Below are 15140 nucleotides of genomic sequence, written 5' to 3'. Positions count from 1 at the left end.
GGATCCTACTACATACCTCAAAAGACACAGTAGTACAGACCCATACTCCACTCATAAATCCATGTGTTATAATAATATCATCATTTTGGACCCAGCAGTCTAACTCTACACAACGACATCCTTGTAAGAGACACTGACGATAAATCTCAACTGATGACTGGCCATTAATCTGAGCACCTAACAAAAGAAATACATGTATATACTCATATCTGAAGCATTTTGTTTTGAGCTAATTGTTACTTTATTAACCAGTACCACTATGCAAGTACAATGACAGGCAGCAAAATACAAATATTTTAAAAGAAAGTACAAATCAAGAACATTATAATCAAACTTTCACCATTGCAATATGTGTTGTGTGAAGAATTGATATAATAGTGTGATAGTGGTTGACTCATGTCCATCACTAAACCCAACTGACTCATATCCACCAGGTTGGATTCCTCACTAGCCAGGAAACGCCACATACCCACTGGAGTGAGTTTGCCTGTGAAGAATATTATAATGTTAACTGGTTACATGTATATCATCCTATAAAATTGATAACAGGTGTAGTAGCTATACTAAAATCAAGGGTGTCAGAGTAGGTATGACCAGTGAAGCCATGCCTCCCCAATTTTTGACTGAAGTTTTAAATAAAACTTGATGAAGCCTACTAAAAGTAGCTAGCTAGTGAACATGCGGTACTTATTTTCTTTAGGGAGCATGCCTAGACTAGTAAGCCTTGTAACTTTGACTTTTGTGATACACAAACAACACTAATACAACGGAATGGCTTCTATACAAAAACTAACTTTACTAAGCTATAATAACCAACTTACACTGTACAATTAGCAACAATAAAAATTACAAGGATGCAGTGAAGTAAATCAATAAGCAATGTAACAAGCGCAGTATGTATTAAATATAGTATGCAATACACAATGGCTAATCTAATGATTTGGTGCAGGTGATGGACCAGAAACTGGTATACTCATTGAAACGGCCTTTACATCATTGTGGCCATTTTGCTGCCCTCTTGGACTTCACAACTATTTAACCCTATGGTGCCACAATTTTTTCACAATTTGGCTATGTTGATCACTTCGTTTTGTAATTGTAACCCCCAAAGCCAGCATATTTGGGGTTTCTTATTACTTTGCTTGGTTTTCTTTGCTACAGGAAGAAGCGCATGGTATATTTGAGGTATTTTTGATCATTATAACTTTGCAACTGTGTTTAGGGAGCTACTGACCCTACTATACTTGACCTTTAAAAACAACTCATTTTATATGTAGATATAGGGTATTGTAAGGAAATAATAGAAATATTAATTGTGCATAAATAAATTGTGGGTGGGGCTCCATAGTGCTGAGCCACTCAGCTGATAACTGTATTTCTACTACCTTTGGTTGTTATTTATGTCACAACGATGAAACATAACCTGCTAGTACTTTCTTCTACAAAGTTACAGATATAATGAAAGATCCTTTGCATTAAAAGTCAATAAAAACTTTTGCAATATACTTTATCATGTCATATTATATGGCATCTAATTCAGTCATTTATTGGTCTCATGATTTAGTTAAGATCAAATATAAAGTACCTTACAATTGTGACATAAATTGCGTAGTCGAAAAGCCTGGTTTTTGGCTATTATTTGTATCATAGTAATAGATTGCAAGGTACCTTTTATTTGCTTTATTTAGTAACCACAAAGGTCCTATACATCAAAAAGCAAACTTGACCAATCATATAACCAATAAATGACTGAGTTGGATGCCATATAACATGATGTGATAAAGTATAATTATTGCAAAAAAATTAATTGACATTTTAATACAAAGGATCTTTCATTATACCTGTGACTTTGTAAATAACAGCACTAGCAGGCTATGATTTATCTTTGTGACACAAATAACAACCAAAGGTATTGGAAATACAGTTTTCATTCAGCTGAGTGGCTCAGCACTACTGATGGAGCCCCACCCACAATTTATTTATGCACAATTAATATTTCTACTATATTTTCTTACAACATCTACATAAAAATAAGTTTTTAAAATTCAAGTATAGTAGGGTCAGTAGCTACCTTAATATCATCACGTACTGTAGCCAAATGTTCTAATAGGGATAATGGTTTACAGGGTGTTTTGTTACATAGCTGAGCATTCACTTGTTACATAATGGAATGTCCTGTAGGATAGCTTATTACATAGCTGAACTCTTTACAGGATGAAATGTGACAAAACTGAGTTACTTGTAATGGTATATGAGGAATTGTTATGTAACTAAACTCAGTACAGGGTGAAGTTGATACATAGCAGAACTTCTTACAGAGAGACTTGTTTGTACTTTCTATAGCGTAACTTATTTGTAGCTGAACTCTCTACAGGGTGACTTGTTAAATAGCTGAACTCTCTGCAATATGGCTTGTTTGTAGCAGAACTATGTATGGCTTGTGGCTTATTATGTAGCTGAACGCTCTTATAAAGTGATTGCACTATTAGAGTATCTTGACTTGGCAGTTGTTACACGTAATTGATTTTTTGTACTATAACACTATGGTTTCTTTTAAAAGTACTTCTACGATAATCAATACCCATTTTTGGCTCACTCTCTTACATGGTTTGCCTTGTAGATGTGGTATGTAACACTCAATTGCTTGATTATTACACTGTTGCTTTTTGCATTGTACCTTCATGGTCTATATATCGATTTTTTTTATATCAACAAAATACACTTCTGCAATAGATAATCTACCTACAAACTAATTTCTTCAAATTATTTACCCAGTAGGTGTGACAGAAGTTCAATCTTTTAAGTGAATACCCAATATTCATCAGATTTGCACAAAAATTGGTACTGGTATTTAACTCTTTTATGTGTAACAAATTTCAGCTTGATCAGATTCTACATGTGTGCATATGATGGCTTCTGCAAAGAGATGAGAAAATGAAATTTGGTGGCAAGAATGGCTACAGCATCCTCATTCAAATTTAGTATGTGTACTCCCTACCAGGCGGGATATTCCACTGTAAAAACTGCTCTATTCAGATATGAGAATTGAGAGCTTCATATGTGAGAAATTACATCATTATTCCTTCTGTTAATAACCTGCTCTGGCTTCTTTGGCAACACAATACATTACCTTTTGTCTTGATTATAACATAAATACATACATTATGCACTATCATAGCATCTAATTTTTACCTATTTCTTTGCCTTTTGGTTCTAAAGTATGGATTATTGATGTGGCTTTGCTCTTCTCATGATATTCAATCACCGTACTATCCCGGGGATCACGTTGCACCTGTAACATATAAGTACAACACAAAACTGTGTACAGATACACATATAGTAAATAATGTAGTGTACGTATAATGGGTTACACAACCTATTAACCTTATTATTAACCTTAATATTAACCTTATTAAGAAATGTGAGCAGTTTTTCATCATCCATGTTTGGAATCTTACAGCTACACAAAAAGTATTACCATAATATGAAATAATATTATAATTATAATGCAAAATTGGACGTACATACATATAATAATAATAATAATTACAACAATGTACTAACCCTTGTTCAAGGAAAACAGTTTGTACATGATCAGTGCAATGAGCAACTCTACTGATTATATCTTCAACAATCTCATCAGTGAGTTTATCCACCTCAATATAACAGTCATCCTACATGTATTATAGGTAACTAGTATTTTAAAATTAAAAATAAAGTAAGGATCTTTGCAATAAAATGTAGTAAAACAAGAGATTAATGATGGTATTACAGCATAGTTCAGTGGGAAAGTCCCTACTTTGGCACATTATTTTTGCATTGAACAAAATAGTTGTTTTAGCCAAAGTAGGGAGTTTTCCACCGAGCTATGCTGTAACACTATCACTCATCTCTTGTTTCACTAGTTTTATTGCATAAATCCCTACTTCATTTTTAAATAAACAATTTTTTAAATTACTAGCTTAGGTTTTTGTTGTAGCACAACTAGCTACAGGGTAACTTGTGACTGTTCTAATAGAATATCATACATGACTGTTGTATTAGAGTGATGGTTGTACTAGAATATCTTGAGTCAACCAAGGGGTGTGCAGCTAGCTAGATCAATAAGGGGTGAGGTAATCTTGTTTACTGTTAAGTAAATAGCTAGATTGTTAAGAGGTGTGGTATCTGTACTCTATCACTATTAGTCCACCTAGATCTTTATTTGATGGGTGTGATCGCAAACTTATTGCGAACAAACTCTCAATCTTGAAGTTGCAGATATCTACTAGCTTTATAGTATACATCTTACAGTAGCACCAGGACTGAAGCCCAGCTCTGAAATAATACTGTGGTGTCTAAATAAAGAAAGTGTTGATACGGGAAATTAAAGCCTTGATACGGTGAAGAAGAACACAAACAGCCTGATTGAAGATAAAAGAATAGGGCAAAGGGCCTACACTTGTTAGAGCCCCAAATGGCACATCCCATTGGAGAGTTTGTTATTGTGGGGTAAAATGGTGGGTGTGTGCTGCTTTGTTTGGCCTCTAGCCTTGCAATTGTGGTCAGGCATTTTGTACATTTTGATAAAAAAACTATTAATAAGCCTTCTTGCTGTGAAATTTTACACCCATAGCTTCTATTTCTAGGGGATGTACTCAATTATTTTAGGCCATGTAGTAGTTTCACAATGTGTGGAACAGCAACTAATTTACAAATTGGGTGATTTGTTTATTCCTAAAACCAAACTTTTTCTTGTCTTTGACCATTATACATTTGATTTGATTGAAGAAAAGCACTAAGAACACATGATGAATATCTTTTTATCCATTCTAGATTGTAAGTATGGAAATCGTTGTCAACAAAGTGATTTATCATCAATTTGTCACACCTGATCACTATACAGTACTGTAAACTGATATTGAAAAGTTAGTTTGTTATGTATTGACAATAAATTAGCCATATCTTTGGAATACTTCAGTGTGTCATCACAAAAATTTAACACAAGGTAGATAACCACTCAGTACTTCATTGTAGCTATAAAAATAAGTTTGACCAATGTGCCAAAATGTATGGTTTTCCAAAATAGGGCCTCATATAGTAGTACCAGTGGTGTAACTAAACCCGAGCCTACCTGGGCCTAGGCCCGGGTGTCAGAAAATAATTATTTTTTATAAATAATTGTCAATAAATAAAAGAAAAAGAAAGTCTTCAGGTCAAACTGTGGGCAGAGAGGTGAACTCTGCCCAATCCAGCAAATTATTTCTCTACTCTTCCTGTCCACAACACTTCTACTCATTGCACTCAGTGACATAACAAATGGGGGGAGACTCGCTCAGTTTCTCCACATGTCAGCTTCTTCAGTGCTATTCTCTTCACCACTTCCACTCACTCCATTTAGCGAACGTGTGATGCAACAGTTAACAAAAGGATCGTCCATGCTTGAGATAACAAGTAACGAAAATATTAGTTACTCACACATGGTTCTATTTTTAGATTAGCTTACTCACGTGATAGTGCATTTAAACAAAGGCGGTTGACCTTCTGCAATTGAGGTTTTAGACAACACTGATAAACTGCACTACGAAGCGATGAATTGTTGAGAGAGTTGGTCAGCCTATAAAATTATATTAAAGTAGAGGAGAGTACTTGGAAATAGTGATAAGGAGTGCAACTGGAATCTGGAATGCTAATTCACTAAATTCAGTAGACGAAATCAGTGTGGCCAGGAGTATCTAACATAAATAGCTATATTAAATAATTCTATACTGCCCGTGATGTATAGCTCTACTTGATCATGGACGAATATGTTGGAGTACAGCCAGTGAGACACGTGAGAGTGAGATGAAGCTCAATCTGTGGTGGTGACATTAGATAGTAATTTGTAATAAAGCAACTACTTAGATATGATAAGTTAGCTAATACTACACCGTATATTGGCTAGTCCATCATTGGGTCATTAGCCCTTTTGTTAAATCATGACATTAAGTGTTCCATGTGGGTGTGTGTCACCTCATCACCTTCCGGTTAGATATGCCACTGATTGCACTAGGCCCTGGTGTCAGTCTGGTTCTAGTTATGCCACTGACTAGTACTATTCTGTAAAGGTGATTTTTGTTGTGTAAGATGTCTCTACGATGATTTTCAAAGATGGAATTTTGGGTGGCACACAAAATTTTTGGGCAATCCATAACGGTACCACTGTACCATTTGATATACATTTTGAACCATAGCAACCACAAACTGATAATTGTTACTAAGCATCAACAATAATTAATGTCACACTCAGATTTTACCTACTGAAATTGTAGTTATTCTTTCGCTGATATCAGTGAAATTAGAGATTAATTTTCACTGCTGTAATAGGGACTTTTGTATGGGCAGTGAAATAGGCAAGGTATTTAGATAAAAAATTCACTGGTGTAGTAGTAGTATCACAGATTGTCACATTGCCATTCTACTGTAGCTTATATATAGGAACCAGCTTATGTAGTTTGAGGAATACCAAGGGTTAAAATCAGTAGTCTGATAGCATAGCTGCCCAATGGTGGTGTTAGTTGATTTGTGTATGGTATTTTACTTTGAATAGTTTTGTAAAATCTGGTTACATAAGTTAGGCAACATAAATAGGGACAATTTGGGGAGGGAGGGGGTCTGATATTTCTAGAAACTTTATTCAGGATTCGGGAAAGCATATTTAAGATACAAGAAGTTTGCAATTCAGATTGAATATAGCAGTTACATTATTCCAATAAAATCATACCTCAAAGAATTGAATAATGGTATGTATGTAACAGGAAGTTTGGAAACCAGTCACCCAAATTCCTGGGGCTTCCCACGATAATATTTAGAACTTACTCCAGTGTCTAGAATAGAAACTTTGTGTATTTCAAGTGAGAACTTGATGGACTCCATTGTTGATTCTGTTTTCCCCAGTAGTACCTTGACCATCCTACAGAGACTGGTGATGTGGCCGTTATATTTGTACATGAGGAACACTCACGTATTCAACTTCAGGTGGCCATGGTTATTAGCATGTAATGACAACTTCACCTTCCTGTGTATGATATATACATGTACTAACACATGTACTACTATGTTTAGTACTAACATTCTGATAACAGCATATGTGACTAGATTTGCGAAAAGGGGTCTTCCACACACATCCAATTCTATGAACTTGGAAGACCATAACTTTGTGTTCAATAAAGATAAACTTTCTCCATCCATTAACCTATGTTGGAACTCACTACTGACCAAATTTCAAGTCAACATCTTTTTCCAATCTCAAGTTATGAATTGTCAGAGTTCATAAATTGGATGTGTGTGGAAGACCCCTTTTCGCAAATCTGGTCACATATATATGTGAATGGATTTTGGAAAAATGATCCAAATCGCACATTAGAAGTTACGAGATAAACGGTTTTAAAGAATCCAAGCCAGCATAACTCTCCAAGGATAGCAAGCACATGTATGAAATGTACACTAAAGATGCATCAATCTGTTACCTTTCAGACCACTTCCAGTACTTGTAGCTGCTTGTAGAGTTTCCCGCCAAATAAGATAGAAAATCAGAGCTGTTGGACGAGTGAAGTAGTATCACGAGTGCTCACAAGGGGGTAGAGGGTGGGGGGTGGCGGGGTGGGCAAGGGTTAGACCTCAAAATGGAGACAGACCACAATTGGAGTCCAGAGACGAGATCACATGGTTGTGCTGGCTCCTTAGTGGTTGATGTGTAGCAAAATTCACAGAATAAATGTCTGACCTACATTATCAGGCTGTCCACCAGTAAACCACTGATTCTTGCCAAGCCAAGTCCTTCACAAGGCCTAAAACTGCAATTCGAGCTCTACACCCCCCCCCGGAAAAGATGTCTGTTGAAACTAACCTTGAGTAGTTTGAGTGGTACTGAGTGTCAAAACTACTAGTACAATAGTGTAGCTATCCGCTGGTGGTGTTAGTTTGATTTTGCCTGATGTGAAATTTGGATCGGTTTTGTAAAATCTGGTCACATATGTACATTCAGTACACATAATAACAAATAACGTTACTGGCAAAAAGGTGAGCAAGCATCAGATGAGAGTGGTTCTACTGTATACTCACATTAGGCCTGAGCTGATGCACAGACCTTTACTCACTATCCCACTAGGGACCTGCACAACAGGGAGACAGAAATTTAACCCTGAAAGCTTCTTTGAATTCAGATATTATATCAACCCTTTTAAAGTTACAATTATGTTCTCTTACAGGCAAAAAAACACATTCTTATCATGCACTATGTTATGACTTGGAATAGCAGGCTAGTTTAAATTAAACTCTATCACACATTAATGGTATAACAACAAACACTTAAAGGTATGCTTACCAAACATGTTAATAACTTACATTTTCTTCACCATATCAGACATATTGCAGTTCATATGATAGAGATTGTGAGTTAGTGAATTGACTGCATCCATCCAGTCCTGAATTTTACATCAAAATTACAATGAAAGTACTCCATATATATACCTAAAACTAATGTTGAAAGTACTGTCATACATTCATTAGTGACCATGAATTATACCCATACTAACCAGCCAAGTACTGCATACACTGTATGTAATATGTGATAGCTACTTAAAAATAACCAGAACAACTGGCTTCACCCAGGTCAGGTACTAGACTCATGAGTGAGTTACTCCAAAAGAGTTACCAATAAGCTACATAATTTATAATGGCTAAGCAACTTGTAATAAGTGTTGTATTCACCAATACATAAGCAACTTATAACCAGTCAGAACTCAGAAATGTACATCACCTACTAGGGACCCGCCAATTATGCTCATTATTACCTATTATGCTATGCTGCACTGCTCAAAATTTTGCCCATTATGCTCAAATTATGCTCACCATTTATACCTCAGTTCCAATGTTTTTCCAGTAAATTTGCACTTTATGGGAAAACTGCAAGTTGCTGAAGCACAGACTCTAAATCCTTATTTGGCAAAATGCATGTCACAGAAAAGATCAATATACTCTAATAGAACAGTCAGCTGTCTGATTATTCTCTGACTGTTCTATTAGAGTATATCAATCTTTTTCTGTGATATTTATTTTGATAAGCAAGAATTTATGGTAATGCACAAGGTTTCTGCCTATTACTGTATGCTAGCATTATGCTCAATGTTTTCGTGCACCTATTATGCTCATTATTATGCCAGCATAATCGGCAGATCCCTACTACCTACCTTTCCTTGTAAATAAGCATACTATTGAGATGAATGTGACAAATTAAATTGTTAACATTGACGTAGTAAAAAAGTGAGTGCAGTGTTACATTGAGTGGTACTGTATATACTATGTGTGCAAGCATGCCACAATTAAAATGTACTCAGTATTCAGAGATACTTACACCAGCAATCTCAGCATTCTGAGCAATCAATGTGATAAACTCCAGGTCAGTAATCCCATCCCTCTTGTATACCAGGTGTAACATGGAATCATTCACTTCATCATTGTCATCATCATTGCTGTGATCTCTCTTGACTACACTCTCCTTAACAATAGTTTCCAGTATACTAAGTTTCTCCTTTATACTGCTATCACTTCTGCCCATTGCTTTATGTACACTACCATAGGAGGATTGCTGTATGTACAGACACAAAATACACATGGATGTGTGTTGTGCAGCCAAGAAAGCCGGCATGCCACACCGTGAGTATATTTGTAAGAACAAAATGCAATTTTCACACATACAGTACGTAGCTCCGTGTTCCCTTCTTCAGCACCCCATATACCAAGATTACCTATAACACAATCATGAAATATAAGTCTTCAAAATTCGGCTAAATCTCTTTTTTTCTTTTCTTCTTCTTCGTTTAGGGGGCTAGATTATTCTTTTCACACACTTTACAAAACCATTATAAAATGCAAATGCATACCTTGATTTTCTTGAACTTTTAAGGATGTATTGCGGCACAGTCATGTACCAAGTTTAAAGCAAACCTGATTAATAGTCGTAGAGCTATGGACGATTGCCATTAAAAAAGGCCGACTTGTTGTCACACCTACAAGTACCGTTTATGGGAATAACTTAACAAACAACTACAAATTGCAGGGTCTAATAGAGTATTCAGTGCAGAGTAAAAGATGCATGAAGATTGTCAAAAAAAACTTACCAGCGTTTAAACCATGCAGAGACCTCCATACGAACTCCCAAATCCTTAGCCACTGAGTTGCTGCTATCATACCTTACCTTACTTAATTTCTACTTTATAAATGAAAATTCTAACTAAAATCTACTTAATAGTAAAAGGTCATAATTTCATAGATCTACCAATGGAAAATCTACAATAAATTGTTCTACAACATTCTATGTGTGTTCTATTAGAAATCCTCAAAAAATATGCACTCTATTAGAGTAGTACAAAAGTAATCAAATAAACTCTGTAATACAATACTATTAGAACTTCTCTAGTATTCACAAATCAAAGCCAGTATCATAGCCATTTTGGTACAGATCGGCGTGGTAGTACACTACTACTAAGACCTACTCGCACCAATCGTCATAATCATCATCATCATAATATGTGCTATGCTAATAAAACTTGTGACAACAAGCTGTAAACTGTATTCCAGCGTAAAAGGTGAGTATTTGCTTTGTAAAAATTGAGCAACTGCAATTTATCATGTTTGGTATTGCAAAATCAAGATACCCTAATAGAATTATAATCACTGCAAAATCTTAATAGACAAATAGTATACCTATAACTTGGAAGGAATTTACTTTTGTTATAAATACACTATTGTAAATAAATATACAGGCACTAGATATTATATACTTTATATAGTCATGAACAAGAAAGCACAAAATTATAGATACAAATTGGCTTTTGTATTGGATTGGTATAGGTACTTTTCTGTATTGGTAGAGTACTAGCTTGTCTTATATCATCTTTATTTATTTTATTTTATTTAATTTGTTTTATGCACATACCTCATAATTGAGTGTTGTGTGCATGTGAAAAGATGTAAACTTAAAATTACTTCATTGCATCTGTAGATAAGAAGAACAATGATTTGTGTAAAAAACCTTAAAGCCAGTTTATGATTGGCTTTGGGTATCAAGACACACGGTAGTATGTCGTGCGGCCCAAGAAGTCGGCATGCAACACTCGTGAGTATATTGACAGAAAGAACGAAAATGCAATTTTCGCACCTCCATAGCTATGTGCTGTCTTGATGAAACAAGAGGATTTTTCTTGTAGACACGCCCTCCAATGTCAGTACTCCACTTCCAAATTTGAGTAAAATCGCTTCAAGCATTCCCGAGATAAATTTTGGAGAGTGGGTGCTTAAGCACCCCATGCATCCCCTAAATCTTCCCTCACTGTAGACTCTAGCTATTAGAGTGCACATGGCTATTAAGCACATAATTTGTCTAAAAAGCATACATGGCATAACATGTAGTACCAAGTGCTGAAACAAGCTAGATTGGAGTACGTAGTATGCAATGTCCAAATGCTGTAAAGCAATCTCTAATGTGCATTTTATTTACAGAATCTCCACAGCACAGTACGGATATTTACTTCTTATTGCTTTACAGTATTTGGACAATACGTACTACTCCAATCCAGTGTTTTATACTTTTTATTGGGGTACTACATTGTTTCTAGTTAAGTTTAAATTCCTAATTTTTACATTTGTTTGTGAACTTTTTTGTAAATTTGTGACCACTAAGGAACTTGCATACCACAATCCTGCAACAAATAAACGGATAATGTTGGTCAAAGCAAAAAATACATTTAGACATGCAAGCAGTAAGCAATATAATTTTGTCGGTTAGTTAACAGCATGTACAAATCATGTGGTTGCCATGTCCTAGTTGACAGTATTTTGTGTATATGATTTGTCTATACCATTCTACAAGCAGTCCATTTCTGGTGGCAGGTGACAACTTGACAACTCATCCACAACAGAGAATGGCTCAATACTTTGAACACATGTGTATTCCAATATGTTGGTGCAGTAACATCTTGTCATGCGTATGCCTGTAGATGAAAGCTATACCATGCATGACTAGATGGCTTATGTAAAGAAGGATAAAAGGTAAGACAATAGTGTATGTATTACAAGTGTCTCACTCCAGTTAGTGCAGCAATATTCATTGCTTCTTAGAAGTTTTGGTAGGTTCAAGGGTAAGTTTCACTGAATACAGCAAACCTGCATGTAGGTATACGCCTTCTTGTACTGTGACCAACAGAAAAGACAGTATTTTAGTCTATATAGTCCACCAAAATGGGGAAGAGAAATGATAGAGTAAGTCTAATATGCTTAAAAACATGGGGTGGTTATACATGGCTATTAGAGAGATCAGAATCGAATTGCTGTTTGTATATGAATGTATTGATTTTGCTTAAATTACCCAAATCGGCTGCCAATCTGATACTACAGTAGATCAATAGATCGGTACATCTCTGATACAGTACACCTACTCACCTCAGCTATTCTTACATCACTGATCAAACACAAATCCCAAAATAATGCCTCCTGTAACAACAATGTAATGATGTTATAATAAACAACAACTAAACATAATAATTATTAAATACAGATTGGTCTTATGTGAATGACTCCGCAAAACCACATAGTTTGCACAAACATGCTTAATAAATAAAATTAAAATTTTAGAAATGGTGAAATCACACATCCTTACATTTAATTTGTAAACACTGCTCATTTCCATACAGGTTGCATCATATATACAAATATTAAACAGCTATCTTCTCTTTCAACACATGTATAATTATTTCACAAACCTTGCTCTTGTCACCATGAGCATGCAAATAAAATCCATCAGGATCAACCTTGAAAATGAGGGGTACTGCTGCTACTTGCTCACCCTGTAGTGATGATAATAATAGTATTTCATCTAACAATAACAAAAATGATTTGTACTGTAACAATTGGCAATGTCAAAATGATCAGTTCTGAATTCTGTAGGGCAATAGTAAACTCTTATAGATTTATTATAAGATAAATTTACTTCATTAAGAAACATCACCATAGATGGGTTTTTAGATTTAATATTTACATCATTTGTGACTGGATTTTGGATAAATGATCCAAATCGCACATTAGAAGTTTCGAGATAAACAGTTTTAAAGAATTCAAGTCAGCATAACTTTCCAAACATAGCAAGTATGTGTGTGAAATTTACACAAGAGATGCATCAATCTATTACTTTTCAGACCACTTCCAGTATATAGTTGTAGTTTCTTGTAGAGTTTCCCACCAAATAAGATAGAGTCCAGGCATGAAATTACATGGCTGTGCTGGGTTCTTAGTGGATTATATACAACAAATCAACAAAAAAAACATTTGGACAACATTATCAGGCCATCCATGTCATCGTGGTTTCAATCGATAGATCGATAATGCGTAGAATGAAGAATGGGCGTGATCTTGTGACCTATCGTGAAGCTATCTAGTACCAGTACCTCCGTACAGTACCCTCTGTCATCAAGACACACGGTAGTGTGTCGTGCGGCCCAAGAAGCCGGCGCGCAACACCCGTGAGTATATTGACAGGAAGGAAGAAAACGCAATTTTCGCACCTCCGTAGCTCTGTGCTGCCTTGATGAAACATGACGATTTTTGCTGTGGACATTTCCTCCACCTTCAGCACTCCACATTCCAAATTTGAGAGAAATCGCTTCAAGCGTTCCCGAGATATGCGACTTCAAAAATTGGCTTAGTTTCTTCGTTTTTTTTTTCTTCTTATTTTTCTTCCTCTTTTCGCACACTTACAAAAACTGCTATAAAACGCGAACGCCATATCCGATCGCCTTGAAATTTGGCACAAAGAAGGGGGATATAAAGGCGCATCTCTGTACCAACTGTGGTTGGAATACGATACACAGACAAAGAGTTATGAGCGATTATTCACGAAAAATAACACCAATATGTTGTCACGCCTACAGGGTAAACCGCGTATGGGAAGAAGCTGAAAATCGGTGGGTGAATAGGTTAACTATTGAACCTCAAACCTTTTGTGGTTTGAAAGAAATCGAGCTAAAAACCAGGAAGATACAACGAAAAAACCAACAGTGTGTAACAATTACGCAATCGAGATTAGCTAATAAAAAACTATTACTTGCCACGCCTACCAGATAAACCGCTTGGGGTAATGCTTTGAAAATCGCTGTATAGATGGAGTAATCATCTTAGAAAGGCTCTTCAATGGTGTAGAAGAATCAGACTTAAAGCCACGGAGTTATAACACGAAATCCAACTTGGTGCAGCAAGTGCGAGATCGAGATACTCTAATAGAGCAGTCATCCTAATAGAGCAGTCACCCTGAAGAGAATTTAAGAGATCAGCTAGAAACAGGTAACCTGTATAGAGATCAGCTACAAACAATTCACCCTGTAGAGTGATCAGCTACAAACAATTCACCCTGTAGAGAGATCAGCTAGAAGAAGTTACCTTGTAGGGAGTTCATGCAACTATGGAAAGAGATAGTTCAACTAGAAGAAATCACCTTGTAGAGTTCAGCTGCAAAGAAACTACCATGTAGAGAGTTCAACTACAAACAAATCGCCCTGTAGAGAGATCAATAGAAGAAGCTACCTTGTTATTATTATTTTTTATTATTATTATTATTATTATTAATACTTTACAGAACTGTACAGATCAATAAACAAAATTAAACAATATTTAAGAGCTTATAACAATTAAATTACAGAACTGAAGGTCTACCAGTGTCTTGCACTGGTAGCCATAATTAATTACTTACAAATTACAATAAGCTATATAACTACAAATAACAATTACAAGGGGTAGCTATAAAGAGTACAAGTTAAAGAATAAAATAGTTTGTAGGAGCTGGAATGTTTAAACATTTGGAACAGGGGCAACGGAAATAAAAAGTACATAGGTTATTACTGTCAAAATTGTTAACAAAATGATTCCTTGTAGATAGTTCAGCTACAAAGAAACCATCATGTAGAGAAATCAGCTACAAAAAAATCACCTGTAGAGAGTTCAATTACAAACAAATCACCCTGTAGAAAGATCAGCTAGAAGGAGTCACCTAGTTCAGTTACAAAGAAACCATCATGTAGAGAGTTCAGCTGCAAACAAATCTCCCTGTAAAGAGATCAGCTACAAACAAATCA

The 15140-nt window shown here is 35.6% G+C and overlaps 1 protein-coding gene across 1 annotated transcript in view; it reads right to left on the bottom strand.

Moving 5' to 3' along the window:
- Positions 1-15140, bottom strand: part of LOC136266803 (1-phosphatidylinositol 4,5-bisphosphate phosphodiesterase beta-1-like) — a 60866-nt gene that overhangs the window by 31303 nt on the left and 14423 nt on the right. Inside the window, exons 2-12 of the mRNA XM_066061852.1 lie at positions 12780-12863; positions 12460-12510; positions 9374-9607; positions 8365-8444; positions 6983-7036; positions 6838-6931; positions 3565-3674; positions 3409-3460; positions 3193-3292; positions 341-487; positions 17-177 (exon numbers count right to left, since the gene is read on the bottom strand). Of these exons, the coding sequence (XP_065917924.1) occupies positions 17-177; positions 341-487; positions 3193-3292; positions 3409-3460; positions 3565-3674; positions 6838-6931; positions 6983-7036; positions 8365-8444; positions 9374-9607; positions 12460-12510; positions 12780-12863 (1167 nt within the window). The remainder of the gene's footprint in view (positions 1-16; positions 178-340; positions 488-3192; positions 3293-3408; positions 3461-3564; positions 3675-6837; positions 6932-6982; positions 7037-8364; positions 8445-9373; positions 9608-12459; positions 12511-12779; positions 12864-15140) is intronic.

Source organism: Dysidea avara, chromosome 1 (genome assembly GCF_963678975.1).
Source record: "Dysidea avara chromosome 1, odDysAvar1.4, whole genome shotgun sequence".
Lineage (NCBI taxonomy): Eukaryota > Metazoa > Porifera > Demospongiae > Dictyoceratida > Dysideidae > Dysidea > Dysidea avara.
The sequence above is the reverse complement of the archived record's forward strand: the minus strand, read 5'-3'. Positions and strand labels throughout refer to the sequence as shown.